General features: G+C 37.1%; 1 protein-coding gene across 2 annotated transcripts; it reads right to left on the bottom strand.

Moving 5' to 3' along the window:
- Positions 1 to 11,737: 11,737 nt before the first annotated feature.
- Positions 11,738 to 18,047, bottom strand: LOC112289831 (protein S-acyltransferase 24). 2 transcript variants are annotated; one of them, XM_024535466.3, is made up of 16 exons: positions 17,604 to 18,047; positions 17,194 to 17,301; positions 16,726 to 17,033; positions 16,321 to 16,461; positions 16,056 to 16,168; positions 15,709 to 15,788; positions 15,287 to 15,450; positions 14,840 to 14,978; positions 14,444 to 14,543; positions 14,094 to 14,151; positions 13,762 to 13,839; positions 13,496 to 13,594; positions 13,140 to 13,218; positions 12,766 to 12,914; positions 12,363 to 12,568; positions 11,738 to 12,126 (listed from the first exon to the last, which is right to left on the bottom strand). In XM_024535466.3, exons 2-16 carry the CDS (start codon positions 17,204 to 17,206, stop codon positions 11,916 to 11,918), a joined length of 1,938 nt encoding a protein of 645 aa, XP_024391234.1. In that variant the 5' UTR covers positions 17,207 to 17,301; positions 17,604 to 18,047; the 3' UTR covers positions 11,738 to 11,915. The 2 variants fall into 2 exon arrangements, with proteins under 2 accessions (XP_024391234.1, XP_024391236.1); XM_024535468.3 differs by having other exon boundaries at positions 17,194 to 17,291; positions 17,604 to 18,031.
- Between the last annotated feature and the right edge of the window lie 3,245 nt (positions 18,048 to 21,292).

The following is a 21,292-nucleotide window of genomic DNA, read 5'->3' as shown; positions in this document are numbered from 1 at the left end:
AAAAAAAAAAATATGCACTTGATAAAGATGATAAGATAGTAGGTATATACATAGAAATAAGTTCAAAGAAAAAATTGATAAATGGAATTGATTAAGGTGACAAGAACTTCATGAAGGTATTATAAAAGATATAGATTATTTTACAAATGAAGAAGAAAAAGACATGAAAAAAAAAAAAAAAAAAAAAAAAAAGAACAATAACAATAATAATAACAACAACAACAACAATGTTGAGGAGGTGGTATGATACTAACTACAACTTTAGTTTTTCTTGGTGCATACCAGAAGATGCACAGGTTTGGAGGGGATGGATGTTATGTTGTGATTTGGCTACCATGTGAAAATAATGGATTTATATATTTAATACATAATATACTAGACAATATGGTGACAACAATATTAGTGGATTTTTGTTGGTTAAAAGATGTGGATAGATTACTACCTCAAAAAGAAGTTATTTGAAAGAACTTCCATTAAAATTTATATATATATTTTTTTTTTTATAGTAACTTTGAAGTTGATCTTATTAGTAGTAACTTTTAAATATTTAGAATCACCTTTGTTAGATATCGGTGACCCTAAAAGTCTTATTTTATTTCTTTTATATAATATTTAGGGCATATATTATATAAATCTTATAAAAAAAAAGAATTGGAGAGGGATTTTGGTAGAAAAAAGAAAATTTAGGGCATCCATATGGATGAATGGAGATGGATGATGAAAATCTCTATTCCTATTGGCTAAAAATCATGCCCAATGGGCTTCAAGGAGGCTATCCGAGGCCTTATTAAGAATTAGGATTACACTTTTGAGCCATTTGATCTTTCAAAGGCTAGGGTCAGCAAGTTCAAGTTTTTGGCTATGGTTTTGGTACAAATTTTGAATCAGTTGGAGTTTTTATAAAAGAGATATAGGCACTCAAAGTCAAAGTATTGATTTTTTATCTATTATCACTCTTTTGGATATAACACACAAAAAGCAATAGAGGATCTATGACTAGGGTTGAAGAGAGCACTTTTTCAACTACAATTTTGGTATACTATTTGATGGATTCCAAGCTGGAATAAAAGAGATATTAGAGGTTGAAATCAGCACTTGCAAATCTAAGGGTAGTAAGTCACCCGATTCATTAGTAGTTGTATTATGAGCTATATCTTGAACAATTTGATGAGATTTTGGCTCAAAATTTCTGAGAATGTGTATAATCATGTTAATAAACTTTATATATAAAATTTGTGGCATTTGGGTTTTGGATTTTTGAAATATAAAGAAAATAGTTTTTGGGTGCTTGTAGATTAGGATTTAGAGCACCTACTAGGGTTGCAAAGATACTAGAAGATCGGTAATAGATTTACGGTTCAATTTTTTGTGATAAAGCTTAAGGATAGAATCTATATTAAATAGAAATTTGAGAAAAATTGAACAGTTGGATTGACAGATATGAATTTCCAAAGTTTAGAGTAATAACATCTTTTACAGAAAGAAAATGTTTTGAAGGATTTTATTATAATTTGAGCTTTTGTGCAAGATAAAGGGATTTTTGGAAGATAAATCATCATATTTAAGTCAAAGGTAAACTTTCTATAGCTAGATATTAAATATATTCCCAAATTACAAATCATGCCATACAACAATATATAAAAGTTACTACCAATAAAACCAACTTCAAAAGTCACTATCAAAAGAAAATAAAGTAATATAAATTCTAATAGAAGCCCTTTTAAACAATCTCTTTTCAAGATAGTAATCTATCTACATCTTATAACCAACAAAAATCTACTAATATGGCTCTCACCATGTTGTCTAATATATTGTGTATTAAATATATAAATACATTATTTTCACACAGTAGCCAAACCACAACATGACAATGTATCCCTTCTTGAGCCATATAAGACAGTGTATATGTTGAGAAGAAGACAAATGTCACTTCTTCCTATAGAAGTAGATAATAATCAAGAGTTCAAGATAGAAGAAGTCTTAAATTCAAAGCAGTGCCAAAATAGGTTGGAATATCTTATTCATTGACATAGATATGATATTAGTAAATACACATGGAAATCAGCAAAAAATCTTACAAATGCATTAAAGAGAGTTGAAGCTTTTTATCTACAACATCCATCAAAACCAAGATGAAGAATAGAAAATCTTTGCTATAAAAAAAACAAGTTCAAAAAAATATAATACTCTAGCTTCTATTATTCTTTGTAGCTTTTGTGTATTTGTAATGCTAAAAAGATAGAAAACCAACAACCATCAGATTTAATTCAAGAGCTTTCATTTGCGGACGTACTGTCACGGACACAAAATACAGACTTGAAATCTAACAAGAAATTCAAGAAGAAGTGGCAGAACTATATTAAACAGATGAGTACAAGAACAACACCAGAAAGGTGAGCTAGAACTCCAAGAGATGTGTTGTCGAGACTGAAGAACCCTTCAGCCTCGACTCCTATATATACTACTGAATAGGAAGCTTCTCGAGCTACTTCCGCTAACTAGGACGCTTCTCCAACAACTTCTACTAATTAGGAAACTTCTCGAGCAACTTCCTAGAATCTATCAGAATATTCTAGAACCTTCTAAGAGAATCTTTAGGGAATCTTTAGAGAATATTCTAGAAGAATATTCGAAGAATCTTCCAATGTATGTCCATGACATCACCTCCTCTTCTAACTTTGAGGTCTCCGAGAAGCAATGTTGTTATCAGTCAATACCAACGCAAGAAAATGAAAATCTGTCGCATCACATCCGCTATGAATTTCAATTGTTGTTCGCGAGGCAAATGATTCATCGGCCCTTGGAGCCAACGATAGTGACCAACACCTTCAACCTCTGACCAAGCGTGGACTTCTGTGTCTTCATTGTGAAACTATCCTCCAAACACACCTTCTGGCTGACCGTCGTAGGCAGGCTCGACCTCAAATACAATTACTAGCGATCTGTTGCTCGGTATCCTCCAACGTCATCGTGGTGCAGGCGGTTCTTCATCTCGCAGTCGTCTTCGTGAGCTAGTCGCTTGAGATGACATAACAAGTGTAGTATCTTGACTATCCATGTCCAAAGGCTAAAATGATGAGAGCAAACTATAGTTGCTAACAAAGTTCTACACTATCGAACTATGGATTTTGGAGGTGCCCTCCCCCCTTTTTATGCTACTTGATGAGCAAGCTTCAGCAAGAAGCTATCGTTGAATCGACTTAGGTTTATGAGGATATCGTTGATGAAATTCTTGTACCTTTTTTGGTGCATTGGCAAGATTTTTGGCACGCTCCCACGTTCGTTCATTGATGTCGTATCCACTCCAATGCACTAAATACTCCAATTTTCTCCTATTACGCCGTGAATCTAGTACCTTTTCCACCTCGTATTCCTCATGGTTTTCAATTTCGATACTTGGTGGCGGACTTTGTACTCTTTGGAGAAAAGCTGACTCTCGATAAGGTTCCAACAAAGACACATGAAAGACTGGATGTACCTTCATAGTAGCTGGTAACTCCAGACGATATGCCACCGGATTGATCTGCTTCTCGATAACAAATGGCCCTAATCTCCGATAGTCCAATTTGTCACATGGCCGCTTGGTCTTGATATTCCGTCGAAGAAGCCATACTTTACTTCCAACTTTAAAAGTAGGCGCCTCATTTCGATAATTATCTGCAGATGCCTTGTAACTCTCTTGGGCAGATTGCAATTGAAGCTTCAACGTCGCTTGAAGCTCCGATAGTTGCTTCACAAATCCTTCAGCTGCTGGGTTGTTATTTGCTGAAGAACTCAATAAATCGAGCTTGGGGTAGTATCCGTAGTTGGAGAAGAATGGTGTTTGTTGAGTTGACGCATGAAGAGTGTTGTTGTATGCGAACTCAGCAAGCGGTAGATATGCAGTCCAATCATCTTGTTGATAGTTGATGCTACATCGTAAATATTGCTCCAAAACTTGATTCACCCGCTCCGTTTGACCGTCAGTTTGAGGATGAAAAGCCGAAGAGAGCTTAATATCCACCTTCAATATCTCAAAGAGGGACCTCCAAAACTTGGATACAAACTGAGTACCTCGATCCGACACGATATCATCTGGTAGGCCATGATAACGATATATGTTATCAAGAAAGAGTCTTGCGGTGTCTTCACTTGACGATGTTTTCTTGCAAGGCACGAAATGCACCATCTTTGTAAATCGATCCATCACAACAAAGATGCTGTCAAATGAATTCGATGGCGGTAGGTCCGTAATGAAGTCCATAGAAACTGAAGACCATGGTCGGTGCGGAATAGGCAATGGCTAGAGAAGTCCATACAGACGATATCGAGGGATCTTGGATCTTGAACAAACATCACAAGAAAGGACAAATTCCTTCACATCCTTCCACATTTGGGGCCACCAAAAATCTCGTGAAATGAGCTCCAAAGTCTTGTTGAATCCAAAATGTCCCGCAGCTGGAAAGTCGTGGCGAGATTGAAGTACTCGGAGTCGAGTTGGTCCTTTCGGGATATACAACCGCTCCTCAAAATACAGAAGATCTCCCTCCACCTTAAACTTGTCATTATCGACACGTTGTTTGATGTCAAGAGCTATAGAATCCTCAATGGTCGCAGTACGTATCTCGCTGAGGAAGCCGTCATCGATAGTTGCAACAGTAGCAAAAATCCTGAATTTTTCTGGTTTCAACAATGTTGTACATTGTTGATCAAACGCTGCTTCTCCAGCCTTTGGCGCAAGATACGATCTCCTCGATAATGCGTCAGATAATCCTTGCTGTTTTCCAGGGCGGTAGGTGATAATAAAGTCAAATCGTGATAGAGACATATTCCATCGAGCTTGACGACGATTCAAAATTCGAGCTGTCATGAAGTACTCCAAATTCTTGTGGTCCGTATAAACAGTCATTGGATGTGCAGCTCCTTCGAGGAAGTGACGCCACTCTTGGAAGGCATCCACTATAGAAAGCAGCTCTTTGTCGTGGATCTCGTAGTTGATCTCAGCAGGAGAGAACTTCCGTGAATAGAACGCAACTGGGTGAAGCTTCTTGTCTATGCCCATCTGTGAAAGCACAGCTCCCAAAGCAAAATCTGAAGCATCGGTCTCTAAATAGAAAGCCTTTGCAAAGTCAGGGTGTACCAAGATTGGAGCCGTAGTGAATGCCGTCTTGAGATCTTGAAATGCTTTTGCTGCTTGTGATCCCCATTCGAGCTTGTCTTTACTTGTTAGACGCGTGAGTGGTGCAGCAACTTGAGAATAATTCTTGATGAAGATCCGATAGAAGTTAGCAAATTCAAGAAAACACTGAACATCTCTAACCGTCTTCGGAACTTTCCAAGATATAATTGCTTCTACCTTTTTTGGATCCATCTTCAAGCCCTCTGTAGTCGCAATGAAGCCCAAAAATTCCATCTCATTCTGGTGAAATTGACACTTCTCCAACTTGGCGTAGAGTCCTCGTTCGCATAGTTTTTCAAGAACCAAACAAACGTGCTTCTCATGTTCTTCTTCATTCTTTGAAAATATCAAAATATCATCCAGATAGACGACAACAAAGTCATCGAGGTACTCCCGAAAGATGTCGTTCATCATATGCTGAAAGACCGCTGGAGCATTGGTAAGACCAAAAGGCATGACATTGTACTCAAAATGGCCATACCTTGTACGAAAGGCTGTCTTCCATTCATCTCCTTCTTTGATTCGCACAAGGTTGTAGGCTCCTCTTAAATCAATCTTTGTAAAAATCCTTGCACGTCCAAGTTGATCTAAGAGGCCGGAGATCAAAGGTAAGGGATAGCGATTTTTCTTGGTCACCTTGTTGAGTCCTCGGTAGTCCACGCACATCCGCAGTGAGCCATCCTTTTTCTTCACGAATAGGATTGGTGCTCCAGCTGGCGACTTTGAATGTCGAATAAAATTCTTGGCTAGATTCTCATCGATGTACTTCCGCAATTCTGCCAACTCCATCTGCGATAGGTTGTATATTGGACCAAAAGGTGGTTGCGCTCCTTCCTCTAAGTCTATGGCGCAATCATATGGTCGATGTTCCGGCAGTATATCGGGGTTCTTCTTCTGAAACACGTCTTCAAAATCCCTATATTGCTCTAGTATATTCGATGTTGAGATATTCTCGCCGCTAGTTGGAGCTGCATAAATGACAAATGGTGCGCCTTCCTTGGACGATCTTAGGAACGCTCTTGCTCCAATAAACATGGATTTCTTCATGTAGGTTCTACCAACAGGTTTATTATTATTTTTTTCAGGAAATGTTATCCTTCGTAGCCTCCAATCAATGGACGGATTATGATCTTCTAACCAAGAAAGACCAAGGATAACAGGGCTTGATGGGGTTCTAATAATATTAAAAATAACGTGACTACTATGGTCCTTAAACACCACTTCTATAGGTTCTGATTCGTGGGTAACATTGCCTGACAATAAGGGTCGTCCATCTATCACCTCTACGTGAACAGGTTTGGACTTCTGTACTAAACGGATCTTGTGGCGTTTAGCAAACTCTTCATCTAAAAAACAAGTAGATGCCCCCGAATCCAATAAAGCTAAAGTTTTTTGTTTTTGAGGGCCTAAAAACAAAGGAATTGTAAAACAACGGGCAGGTTGGACAGAGAAGGAGGAACCTGATTGTTGTCGTGATATTAGATTGTCCAGCCGCACGGTTCCTACTGTGGCTGGGCATTGTCGTTTTCCGGAATCATTGCACTTCTAGTCTTGACAGGGTACCAATTTTGCTTCTTGGGGCAATTTCCAACCTTGTGACCTTCTTCTCCACAGTACAAACATAACCCTTCCTCCATACGTCGTTTCTTCTCTGTTGGAGTAAGAGATCGGACACGCGCCGTGTCGATTTGCATGTCTGTTGCCTCCGAATGTGAGTTTAAGCTATTTGCAGACATAGTCACGTCGTAACGAGTCATTTGGTGTCTTGGACGTTGGACTTGGCAACGCTGGAATAGGCGGTTGTCACACTTTACAGCTTGGCTAATAGCTTCGTTGAGCGTTTGAGGATCAGGAAGAGATAACAGCAAGTCCTTCACATCATCCTTCAAGCCCCAATAAAACTGACTCACCAACGCCTCTTCACCCCAATTAATGTCACTTGCCAATTGTCTGAAATCCGAGGCATAGACTGATGCAGAGCGTGTTCCTTGTCGTAGCGATCGGATCTTTGTTGTAGCCCATCGAACTTTATCATGCTCGCCAAATGCTTCTGCAAACGCCTCCAAGAACGTTTCAAAGTTGCTCAGGATTGGCGATCGCTTCTCGAACAAGGGAGTAAACCAAGACAGAGCTTGTGCTGTAAGCAAGGTTCCAACAAGCTCAACACGCGCTTCCTCCGTCGGATAACGTTCGGGCTGTAAAATTGTTATCAACTTGATTTGGTTGACAAAACCTCGAAACTTGGAACGAGTTCCATCAAACTTATCCGGAAGACTAACTCGAGGCTCCTTTCGTTGTAGGACTACTCGATCTTGTTGAAATGGAGGTAGAACTGCTTCTTCTGGCGCAGAAGTTTGAGGCTGATATGCTTTAGATGGCGCTATCCCAGATGCTCCATTGTTATGGAGTCCTACCATGACTCCTTCGATCTCTGTTGTCCTATGTGACAACGAGGCAAGAGCATTTATGATGGCGTCTAGTTTGGATTCCAAACTTTCAGCCATTTTAACGTCTTAACCTTCGGCTAACCTTCAGAAAGAAGAAAAAAGAGTTTTGACAAGAGGACAATATTGGTTCAGAGGAGAGTACTCCGCAACCTCTAAAACGCCTTAAGACTCCAAGATGAGGGGTAATCCACTCTCTCCAAGAAGAATAAGGCTCCAATATTGAGAAAGAAGAGATATCAGTTTAGAGGAGGGTAATCCGCAACCTCTAAAACACTAGCACACCTTCAAGAAGAGGGGTAATCCACTCTCTAACAAGAACGAACTAGCTCTGATACCAGTGAAAATGTAGTCTCGACAAACTGTCACAGACACAAAATACAGACTTGAAATCTAACAAGAAATTCAAGAAGAAGTGGCAGAACTATATTAAACAGATGAGTACAAGAACAACACCAGAAAGGTGAGCTAGAACTCCAAGAGATGTGTTGTCGAGACTGAAGAACCCTTCAGCCTCGACTCCTATATATACTATTGAATAGGAAGCTTCTCGAGCTACTTCCGCTAACTAGGACGCTTCTCCAACAACTTCTACTAATTAGGAAACTTCTCGAGCAACTTCCTAGAATCTATCAGAATATTCTAGAACCTTCTAAGAGAATCTTTAGGGAATATTCTAAGAATCTTCTAGAACCTTCTAAAGGAATCTTTAGAGAATCTTTAGAGAATATTCTAGAAGAATATTCGAAGAATCTTCCAATGTATGTCCCTGACACGTACTAGGTGAAACATTATAATTGTTATAACCTTCAAGTCAATGAAATCAAGATGAAGATCGTCAAGAACAACATGTCTTTCCTCGAATAGATGGCAAGATACAATGTGTTTTATATCACGACCTTAGAAGAGACTCTCAATGTTTGGTGATTTTATTAGAAGTAGATACAACTCCTGACGGTGTTTCAAATATTTTATTTGAAGGAAGTTATAAAGGCCTCAACAACGATCAAATAATAGGATGGTCTTTTTTCCTTAGTATAGGACACTATCAATGGCTAAGAGGACCTGTCAACCATTTTTTATAGAGAATAAAGATTAGAGTATGTTATAAATACAATTTATATCATCTTAGATTTCCTCAACAAATGAAGACTGCTCCTCATGGAACTCGTCCCTAAAAAAGGAAATAATGTCACGGATATACATAGATACTTTAGTAAATACCTATATGATTAGATAGAAGTAAATAAAAATAAATAAAAGTAAATTTATTTCATCATACCTTCTAAAAAAAGGTACTTAGAAGCTTCATAGATACTCCTTTGACTTTATATGTATTTGTAATTGATTGATAGGTTAGAAACTTGGTAAACAAGTTAATCACATATTGATAGCTTGTGGAATAAGTAATTATGTGGCACATATATAGAAAATTTGCCTTGTAAATTAAAATACATGTCTTGCAAAGTCAACACATTTTAGAGGTCCCATAGAATATTGCCACGTAGCTTCTAATTAAGAGTATATATGGAGGCAAGAATAAAGCCTTCTTTACTCTTGTTAATGCTTTTTTAATCTTTAGTCTTATTTCAAGACTTTCTAGTCTTTTTGGATTTGACAATAGCCATTCTAATTCAATATATCATCTTTGAGTGACTTTTTAGTTCTTTTCAATGTCACAAGAGTGTATTGAGGATTTCTTTCTTCAAGATTCATATTCTTGACACTTCTTCAAAGAGAATAGATCATACCACCTCTTTTGTGATTTCTTAATTTTTTCTTGATACAACCGATTAGATAAGTAGATGGTAAGATTTTGGTAATATGGTAAGTATAAGAAATGGCATGCTTTGTTTTCATATTTTACCACTAGCTTCAAAATTCCTTCCAAGAAAAATCTCCATAGATTTTCTATCCATATATCAAAGATTATATAATTTCTTCATAAAAAATATCTCAATAATAATTCTTGATGGTTTGTGGATCTTAGCCAACATGTTCCACATCTCCTTTGCAGTAATATATTTGTGTATATGAGTTAACTGCAAAGGCTTAACATTGAGTGCAATCAATGCTTGTGCTTCTACTTCGCTTGATTCTCATTTTAATTTTTCATCAATACTCTTAGTACATTTTAATGTCCTATCTACATACATATAGAGCTTACAAATGTACATCATGTTTCATAACAAATGCCTATGTACTATAGTTTTTTTTCATCTAATCAATCGATGCAATGATCTATTAAAGATAACATTGCCAAATATAATTACTGTAATAGCAACAAATAACTACAAGGAAACAATTAACAAATGGTCTACAAAAAGTAATATTTGGAGAATAGAAGTAGTACCAAGCTATATTGGAGCAAAAAACTTATTTTTACTATCAACAACAAATAAAATTTAATTAAATAAAAGTCACCATCAATAGAATTAAACTTTAGTTTTAGTAGCTCTAACAATTCTAGCACCTATAATAAGGCTTCAGTAGCGACAAAATCCTAGCAATAAGCATATCATTGAAGTTTTCATCTACAAAAAACATCTATTTTTTATCTAGACTCTCTCCAATTATATTCATCCACAAAATTATTCATCCAATTGTAGTACCATGTTATAAAAATTGAATGGATTATGAAAGCAAGATGGACATCATTTATTGCAAACAAAATGTGCCAAAAGTCAAGGAGAGGGCATTTCCAGTGTCTTAGTTAAGAATTGGATAAGTCATAGCTTTTGGTACATATAATATGGGACATTCAATAGATTCCATAGAACAAAACACAAAAGTTAAAAGTTTGCTTGACTACAAATTGAGGTTGTAAGCAATGATGAAACTTAATGGTTGATCTTTCAACTTTCTTTGGAAGGCGCATGTTGTCTTTTCAAGCTCATTTACTTTCCATCACCATTATATCTAATTTGTTGATCCGTCATTAGTTGACTCTTCAACTAAAGCATCTCCTTTGTCAGGGATTTCTTCCGTTGCAATTGGATCTCCACCTGCAGTTGCATCCAAGAGTTTGAGAAGCCTCAAAAAACAAACGTAATAAAAACTAAACACAAAGCAAAGGAGTTGGTTAAAATTTTGCCTCCTCATTCCCAATTTCAAGTCCAAGGTACTTCCAATGTAGCACACTCATCCTGCTTTGAGTCTATTCTCGATGTTCACGCATGTTCCTTTTCTGTTCTCCGACTGCAGACAAGATCACTTGTTGCTCAAGTTCTGTAAAGTTTCCAACAGCACATCAGGCCCATTTCAGAACAATTTACTTCATCATCGGCATAAACATCAGCTTTTATGATTCCCTTCCTAACAAATATAGATCCTCGTCTTTCTTACATGATGAGGTTTAGCTTTTGCCCTTCAGCTTTCTCATTTTGAGCAGTAACATATTCCACCTTATTCGTCGAAATTCGACGATGCTTCAAAAATCAGCAGCAAGAATGATTCAACTGTGAACGAATTCAAGGCTCTAGGGATTGTCACATGCGGTGTGAATCTTCAAAAAGCTGAATGTAAAGGTGTAGTTCAATGACAGTCACCCTTCAAGAGCAAGACACTAGAGTGTCAAATCGATTTACGGCTACCTATTCTAGCGATTCAATCACAGCCATTGACCGTGAATCCTGCACTTAGTTTCCAGGTCAATATTTTGAGGATACACCAGAGTGTCAAATCGATCAATGGCTATCTAATCTAGCTACCTAGTCTAGCAATGTCATCACTAGTATCGAGCGTAAATCCCGTATACGATTACCATGAAAATATGTTTTATGAGAATATGCGTAATACGAAAAGGATGTCAATTCTTGTTACGCAGCAGTATATTCTGAAGATACAACCTTACTAATTTAATTGCACAGGAGACTTTACCTTTGTTTTACCAATAAGTATGGTTCGGATATTTATTGCTAACGTCAGGCGGGGCATTAAAGAGAATGCATGATAATAATAGACACAACAGCAACAACGAAACTACCTTCTATTGCAGTAACATCCTGCTATGTGATGAGGTATTACAATAAGACATCACTTTGGTGAAGATGACTAGTTCTATTGAAGTTCCGGGGCATCAATCATACAGATTACGAGACCTAACAAAAATAATTACACCAGAGGCAAACATTGATTACTTGTACAAAAGGTGCAGCAGCAGACACAACTGCAGTGCTCGATTCATCTGAGTTGCTCAAAGTCGTGTACTGAAGCATGCGCTTTAATTAGTGGGAACCCAAGCTGCGACTGTCAGCCACCATATCAACTACATCGATACAATCCTCCAAGGGTTATTCCTGATTGAGGTTGCTCTAAGCAGTGTGGTCCTGATCATGATTCCCATGATTGGGTAGTCCAAAATTTCCTAACCCTACGGGGATATGGCCGCTATGAGTGTGGCCTTGATGATTATGTGAACATGTAGAAGAGTGTACATGATTTTTCAACCCATTAGCCACGTTGCTCGAGTTCTGACCAGGTACTCCGCCTAGGCTAGCACCAACTGCACCTGCTGCTATAGATCTGCACACATAAAACTCTTTCAACTCAGCAAGTAGTGACAAAATTACCGACGTAGGTTGTGTGTTTAGATTTGAATAATCCTGTTGCATGCTAAAGCTTGACCATGTATCTAGCGAACAAGGGACTTTAAAATATACAGACGTTCATATTCACGACTCCATACAAAAATCAAGACTAGATTCTCAATAACATCAAAGATATTCACATCCTTGGAAAGTAAAGAAAATAGTTCGTACCTGTCGCCCATTTGTATTACACCTCCATGTTGTTGAATGGGTTCCCATGGCACTTCGATGTCTTCATTATACCCATTAAGAAGAAAATCAACACAATTTTTGCGACATCCAGAGTCGTATGGGTTGCGGAATCGACCATCAGATCCCTTCAAATAGGCATACCTCAAAGAATTCGCCATCTCATTTGTAGTTATATTTCGAGCAATCTGCATACCAACATATGTTCAAATTAACCAGGATAACGACATCATTACCTTCGCTCATATCCATGTTGAGCCAGACAACATAGAGAGGAGCAATGAAATAATGCATTACTGCAGGAAATCAGAATGATGATCAACGTGTAAAGACATCAGACTTCTTTGAATACAAAGGACAAAAACGTACAGAAAAGTGTACATACCTGCATGGCTTGCATTCCAGTCAACATACCAGTACCAAGCAGAAGGAATATATCTCCAATTAAAAATACAAGTGCACCGCTATGGTAAAGTGCGACATGCCGAAGGAATTTCCCACCCCCAGATGGAGCTGTTGGGTCAAGCCACAATCCTATGACAAGCGAAACAATTTTACACATACACATGAGCAATACATCTCTACACGGAAAAGTTATGTGGACTTACCGTGCGAGACTCAAATAGCATGATCATTACCAACATCACTTGAGCAATCAGGAAAGTTCAAAATTAAATAGAGCTGAAAATAAAGATAGTGCATTGTAGCATGGCATCACATAACATAATATGGCAGTGAAAAGAAGGCAAGGGAGCTTACGATGAAGAGTGACACATAATGCAATAATCATGGCTGTGACCTCCATACATAAGAAAATAAAGAAATCCCATTTGTTGTTCTGTGAAGGCAAACCAAAAAAGACCGAGTGTCTATTAAATTGCAACTTAAACAGCTTCAAACCCGTGTCTTCCTGTGCTTAATAGATACCTCTTCACACTGAAAATGCTAACATTCACCTCTCACAAGTAACCACAAGTGCCTGTACAATACTGGGTATTTCTATGAAAAACATGTCCTAGAAATATTAGGTGGCCCCTGAAGAATCATGCTGCAATATAACAAAAGAAGCCGTAAGAAAGGAAACGGAACACAGACAGGGAAGTGAAAAAACGCACCTTGCCAACACAATTTGAAATCCAAGGACAATGATGGTCAAATTGATCGACACAGCGGTTGCATGAGGAGCAATGCTTGGATCGCAATGGTCTCACAATCTATTGAACAAGCAACCATGACCCAACGGCTAGGGATATCAAGACTTACTCCAGCACACAAAGAAGTACATGTAGCACTCTATTCAAGAAGCCATTAAATTGATCGAACAGGTTTCTAATAACTTAGGAAATCAAATCGAATGAGGTGAATAATCGAACTGACAAACCTTGCAAGTGGGACATAACTGCGCCCAGTAACCTGCCCACAACGCTGGACTGCTCAAATCCCTTTTCAAAAGAGGCTCCTTTGAACAAATATGGGCATAAACAAGAAAAAGAAAACCCCGTTTTAGAATGCCATATCTTGCCACTATGCTCAACCCCATTCAACTGACCAGATCTGAAGAGACTTATGGCGGAAGAGAGAAGAAGTTCAACCGAATACACAAAGAGATGAGGTCAACAAAAACAAGGACCAGAAGTGTGATCAAATAAAAGTCAAAAAGTACTTTAATGGAATACGCTTCACTTCACACTTTATCTCATGATCTCCACTTACTTCATGATTTTTATCTCTTGGCTGTCCACGCATGTGTGTAAGATACCCCGGATCTTTGCTGCAAATCACATCATCGCCAACAAATCAACTCCAACGGCTACCAGCAACATGCAAACAAAGGTAATTATCTTGCACAGAAGTTTGACTGAGCGCAGCTGATCTAAGCCTTTAAAGCTAAGGCCATTCAGGAAACACACTAAGCAACCAGCAAACACCACTTATCAATATAACTTCTCTCAGATCCCCTCATAACACATCAGTTGAAAGTACGTACAATACTTCCTAGACACGGGTATGTCCAAGGCACCAACCAATCCAAAGTATAAATTCTTAAAAGAAATGTTACAAACCTTGTGCAACGATAAAGGAGGAAAAGACCGCCGGTAGCTAATATGATGACCAAACAAGCCCAAAATCCATCTCCAGCTGTAATGGTTAACAGTGATCTTGCTGTTTCATTTCATTGTAAGCCCCACCCAAACAAAAGTTCAGGATTAAATCTCCTCTTACACATAACTTGATATTCCAGTTAGAAGCCACTAGAAAAAAAAGGGAGAAAATTCCCACCACCCAAATTTAACCCTAAGTTCCTCTTCAATGGTAAACCAGTCAGGGTAAGCTCTACGTTTTGGCGGTGTCAGCAGAGCAGTTCAATTGGCTTTCACACAAAGGCAATCTTGAAAGAAGCAATTCTTCACGATAGCAAAGAAGTATTCAATCGCAGTACAGGGCTGAGAAATACGTACATGTAATTACAGAGTTGATGAATATAATAAGAAGACCAATAATAATAGCCCAAAGCACAGGCGCTAACCCAAGCCTGGCAAACCTCCCGAGGCGGTTCTTTTCGTCCCATCGATTAGTGAAGATTCTTCGAGCATTCGTCTGCATCCAACAAAACACATCAAAACGAAGTGCTAGGCAGGAAAGTAAGAGCAAAAACTGGGGAATCCACACGTAAGACCTGAGTGGGTGTAAAAGATATGCTTAAGTTACAGAATACAATCCAAAAAGTTTGCTCATCTTTCTCAAACAAAGCTTATCAACCTGGCACGATTGAAAATGCCAATAGTTGATAGAAAATGATTACCTAACCTGAGTCTAATTATTTAATCAGAACTTCACAAAACAAACATGAAAGCAGGTCACTGATTTTGCATTTCAGTCCACCCTAGTTCAGCGGCGTGCATTACCAGAAATAGAGCCACATGCCGATGCCCTTTGTCGGTTGCTAACTGTGCTGGAGTACATCCAGTGGACTCCTTAGTCATCAAATTGTCCAAGGTACCTGCCTGTACCAACACTGTACAAGCTTCCAAGTTACCCCGAATTGCTGCCCAGTGCAGCGGTGTGCACCCTGCCAGGAAAAAATAACAACATCAACTTAGATATCATGAATGCCCCGACACAACCATCATGCCATAATTAGGTGAAAAACTCAATTCAAATCAAATTTCAACTAAGCATTCTAGACAACTCCAGTAAAACAGAAAACACGGGCATATTGGGAAATTGTGACCAACAGAACAAGTGCAAATTAATGATGACTAAACAACAACTCTGTAGGGACATAAATTCTATTCATTTTAAATACTAACTTGCATACACTACACACCTTCTTTATCCACTCGATCCAAACAGGCGTCCATAAAAAGTAGCAATCGAATACAATCTGCAAATCCTTTGTAGGAGGCCCTGAGAAGGAACACAACAATCAGAACATTCTTTTGATGATTTTGTAAATCAATACACATTGATTTACATAAATTTGGAAATTCAAGGTTTAAAAATCCAACCAACAAATACAAACCCCCCAATACGACATGCACCTGAGTAACTGGTATTCATGATGAAAACTACAGAACTAGGACTACAGGATTGTGAGCTAGCTTCTAAAGCCCCCCGTGGTTATGTTACTGGTGACCTCACAAGGAATCACAGAGATGGTTGAGCCTGGCCTACCAATGCAGTGGGCTGCGTCCATCATGGTCAGGGGGGTCCACTTCAGCACCCCATTTTGTGACAATATGGTATAGCAGATGGGTGTGTCCGTATTGTGCAGCCACGTGAGAAGTCTGAAGGACAAGCAGATATGGGCTTAGAAATTGCTCGAAGTAACCTAAATCAAGCTGTCACAACTTACAAAATTGGGCATGATATATTATCACGTATGACCAAAAAAGTTTAAAAACCAAAGGGAAGAAGATGGCGGATTGGGATTACACACTCGATATCCATGAGAATCTGCACACTCAACGCGAGCCCCATTTTGAAGCAATAACTCCGCCACCTGTATTGACCCACGCACAGCTGTCCAGTGCAGAGCAGTTTGTCCAGTAAAATCAGTAGCATTCACGTCTGCTCCATGCTGCATACCAAACTTTCTTGTGAGGATTCATAATTCAGTAACTCTGTGGGGGAAAGAGGAAAGAAATTTGTCAAAAGAAGAACGAAAACAGACCTCAATTATGGCATGGTAACGAAGAGAAACTGAGATAGCCATGTTGTGAGAAAAATTAAATAAAGAACCAGATAGATCATGAAGTTATTAGCATTAAAATTCTCACGGAAAAACGAAAATGTGAATTGGCTCTAAAGACTATATGAGATTTCTGAGGGGTATCAAGTACACCTCAAGAAGATATTGAGCAGCAGCTGTCCGATTATTCAAAGCACACCATTGCAACGCATAGTAACCACCAGAATCCGGCTCCACCACAGAGCACCCCCTTTCCTCCACCAGCCTGCGCAGTTTCTCGACATCTCCATACGCCGCGGCAGTGTAAACATCATCCTTCCTCTGCGACTCGTCAGGCTTCAAGCCTCCATCCCCAGAAGATGAAACCCCCTCACTCTCTCGAGGCATTACCCCCTCTGCCACTATTTCAATTTCCGATGCCATCCTCCTTCCGTGCGCCCAAACACTTCCCTCCTCAAACCCTACCCTAATTCAAGCCCTCGTTAACGCTCCTTGCTCTAATCACACAACCCTGAATTTCAGCACATGCTAATCTATCCACCCCAACTTCCTCACTCACCCATCTCTGTCACTGAAACCACCATCTAAACCACCTATGTCACGAACAGCACCTTTCCTTACCCAAGTATTCCATCACCAACTCCTTCCACCACCATCTCGCACCTCATCAACCAAAAACCCATCTCGCCAGCTCCATGTCGCTTTACAAATTCTCCCACCTGCCTCCTCCTAACTCCCAAATGCTCTTAGAGTGCTGTTTTTTGAAAAAACCGACCTTTCTTCCACAATCTCCCCGACACCATCACTCCCTCGAATCCTCACCAATTTCTCACAAAACCCTTTCAACATCCACTACCAACTCACCCCAAATATCCAAAAAAGAAACGAGCATCAGGGGCTACAAGGCCCAGAAACCCAACTACGGGGGACCCTCCTCCACGAATGCTCTAGAATACAACAGAATTGGAAGGCAACACAGGGACACGAGAGTGCTCAAGAGACCCAGGTCGGAGTCGAGAGTCAGAACCCACCTGGAGATCGTCTCAGAAATCCCCGAAGTCTCGTCAAAACTTGCAGAATGAAGGATTCAAAAGTTTGGAAGTAAAAAGGGGGGTCAAAAAACCAGGAATCTTGTGACTTCGAGGAAAGTAACGGTGGGCCGGCGAGGAAGATGGACGAGACGCGCTCAGACGGAGGAGAAATTAATTACCTGCACATGCACATGCACACTCATTCACTCACTTACTCACTCACTCACTCACTTACTTGCTCACTCACTCACTCACTTACTTGCTCACTCACTCACTCACTTACTTGCTCACTCACTCACTCACTTACTTGCTCACTCACTCACTCACTTACTTGCTCACTCACTCACTTACTTGCTCACTTGCTCACTCACTCACTTACTCGCTCACTCACTCACTCACTTGCTCACTCACTCACTCACTCACAACCAGAAAATGAAGATGCTGATGAAGAAGAAGAAGAAGGAAGAAAGGAAGGGAGGCCTGATATCCCTTCCTTCCCTTTCCCCCACTTGCGGATGTCGGATATCATCGCCAACATCTCGGCTCACTACTGGAAAATAGAATTAGGGCTTTCTTTTTCTTTTTCTTTTTCTTTTTTTTGGGGGGGGGGATAATGTAGGTTTATGTTGTGTTTTGTTTTGTTGTGATTTAATGCAATAAATTGTTTACTTGTTTATTTTTAGCTGTTCTTGTTGTTGCGTTGGGTCCAATGTGGCAACACGATGGTCTCCTCCTCCTGGTCGAGTGATTGAGTGTGTGAGTGATTGAGTGTGTATGAGTATTCACTCCCTTTGACCCACAAACAAACGTGGGCGAGGAGGAAGAGGGTGAAAAGGGACTTTTATTTTCTTCTCTTTTCTTCTTCTTCGTTCCTTCTGAGAGGGGCTGGCTCACGGGGTGCTGCTGCTGTAGCGCTGTATCGCTCACACGTCAATCTCTCTCTCTCTCTCTCTCTCTCTCTCTCTCTCTGTGTAATTGTGTTCCCTTTCTACACTTCCACCACATTCTGTTGTTGTTGTTGTTTATTTTTTACTTTGCTTTATTTTTATTTTCCCCCCTCTCTATCTCCTTTCTCTTTTCCATGGTGTGTCATCTTGGATGTTAAGGTTTCTATTTACTGTCATGCATGGAGCTTGACATGATTTGTGGGTTTTCAGAACAAGTGATTATCTGTGTTTTGGTGATAACAGATTTGTTAAGGGAAATTTAAATGTATTTGGTGGTGATGGTGGTGTCAAATTAAAAATTAAATTAATTATTTTGAGTGTAAAATTTAATAAGAAATTACAACTATCTGATTCCTAATCTATTTAAAGATTATATTTTTCTCACCACAATTTTTTTGAAATAGTAGGATTATTTAGATATTTTATAATACTTAATACTATTTTTTAAAAAATAACCAAATATGATTAAATCAACTATGAAGAATTTGTACATAATCTTTTAAATAAACAAAAATTTGTAATTTACAAGTTTTATGTATTTTATTGACTTTTATATAAAAGGTATTTTAATATTCAACATTAAATGATTACCATTAAATATAAAGTCTGAATCTTGGAATCTGAAACAAAGATAGAAACTATATAAATTTTAGATTTTAAATAAATAACAATTCTAATACATAGAAAATGAGATTAAAATTATTTTATTTCTTATTTTTTAAACCAAGAATTAAGTTACCTGGTTTCAATTCTAGTAGGGAAATCTTGATTTTTAATAAATCGTATCTTTTTGAAATTATGTTTTTTATCTTGTACTTATATTTCTCCTTTAAACAATATTAAACAATAAATTTAGATTCTTCATAATATGAACACATATCATCTTCACAATACTAAAGATTTTTTTAAAAAAAAATATAAGAGAGTTAAATTGTGTTTCATTGATTTATATGTATTATTGATAATGCACAGACAAAGAACTAAAATAAAAAGAAGTAAAAGAAATACTTGATATTAGATTAGAAATAAGACTAGATATACAACTAAAATCAAGACCACACTTGGATTGCTCAAAAACTTTTCTTAGTAAGATTGAAATGCTCATTATCTTAATACTTTAATTATTGTATGGCAACTAGATTCTAAAGAAGCTTCTATAAAGGTTCTTAGGATTGTGTAATTTCTTAGAAGTAAAAAAAATCATTAAAAAGTTTGTAAATAACTAAGAAATATCTAAGATGTCTAAAGAAGCTTCTAAAAGATTGCAGAAGATTCTTAGAAATTTCTTGATAATTATAAATCTTTCTAAAAGATTCTAAAGATTTTAAAGGATCTTTAAACAATTGTATAAATATCTATAGGGTTATAGAAGATTCTACAATGTTCCAATAAATGACTCTTGTCATAGTTTGTTGTATATCCATGATATATATCTTTTTGTTTTAATTGCATACTTTAAAGAATATATACAACTGTTGCAAAATAGCAAAATAGCAAAAGTATTGAGGCACCATTATAATTTTAATAATAAAACTCAAAAAGTTGGTTGTTTCATTAAATAGCAAAATAAAGTGACTTTGCTAATTGATTAAGAATTTGATAAATTAAAAAGCAATTTTGTCATACCATATTGTGATTTGTGAAAAAATTGGTTAATGAATGCATCATCATTCTATTTGACATGAATTATTGGTTGTTAAAATTGTATGATATATACAAACTCAAAAAAAATTTGTTTGTTGTAATATCCAAGACTTGTTGGTTGTTATATAAATCACATTATTTTTTTAATTAAAAAATTCAAAGTTTGCCAAAAACACACTTAAATAACTTACTATTAAAACTTGTCATTTCAAAAATTATAAAAAAAGAAAATCCACTTTTATTATTAAAGATTTTTTTTGAAATATTACTCAATAAAAATATTATAAATTCAAAACAATATTATCAAAAGTTTTGGATTGCATATATGTTCTTGTTTAAAAAATAATAATTTTTTTGTCCAAAAGATATTAAGATTCTATATTATAATTGTTAATCTTTTTGGATTTTTAAATTTATGATTTTACATAGATGTGTCAAAAGACAATCAATACATACATTTCTTAAAATGATAAAAATAATAATTAAAAGAGTTTTATTTCTAAGGTATTAAGAATGTAGAAGAATTATGAATAGATATAACAAACCAATTTAAGAAGCATCAATATAACTTAGGATGATTTTAGCTTTGCTTATATATATTAGCTATTTAAAAACTATTTTGAGGTCTATTGAAAGCCATAAAACTTGTAAAAAGCTTTAGTGATAGGGTCTTAAATCTGATGACATTTGTAGATCTAATCCTTATTTGAGAAGTTTTGATGATGGTTAATAAAAAAAACATTTTAACAACATAAAATGTTTTAATTTTCTTCTATTTATTTGAGTAATGTGATTGTTTAAGTTATTTAATGAATTATAAAATGATTAAACAATAATATTATAATACTCTATCTTCCAAGAGAGAAATTTATTTAATCATCTTAGTTATTTAATAAAATAAATGTTACACTTTTAAATGACAAGCCCTTTGTATCAAATTAAGAATTTAAAGAAGCCATCAAATATATTTCAATTTTATTATCCTCAGCTAAAAACATTTAATGGTTTCTAAATTATACATACAATATCAACTAAATTAACATATTTCTAGTCAAAACAATAATATTGGACATAATTGATTCTTTCATGTTTTTGGTG

Source organism: Physcomitrium patens, chromosome 12, assembly GCF_059467195.1.
Source record: "Physcomitrium patens ecotype Gransden chromosome 12, ASM5946719v1, whole genome shotgun sequence".
Taxonomy (NCBI): domain Eukaryota; kingdom Viridiplantae; phylum Streptophyta; class Bryopsida; order Funariales; family Funariaceae; genus Physcomitrium; species Physcomitrium patens.
This window is presented reverse-complemented; position numbering and strand designations above follow the sequence as displayed.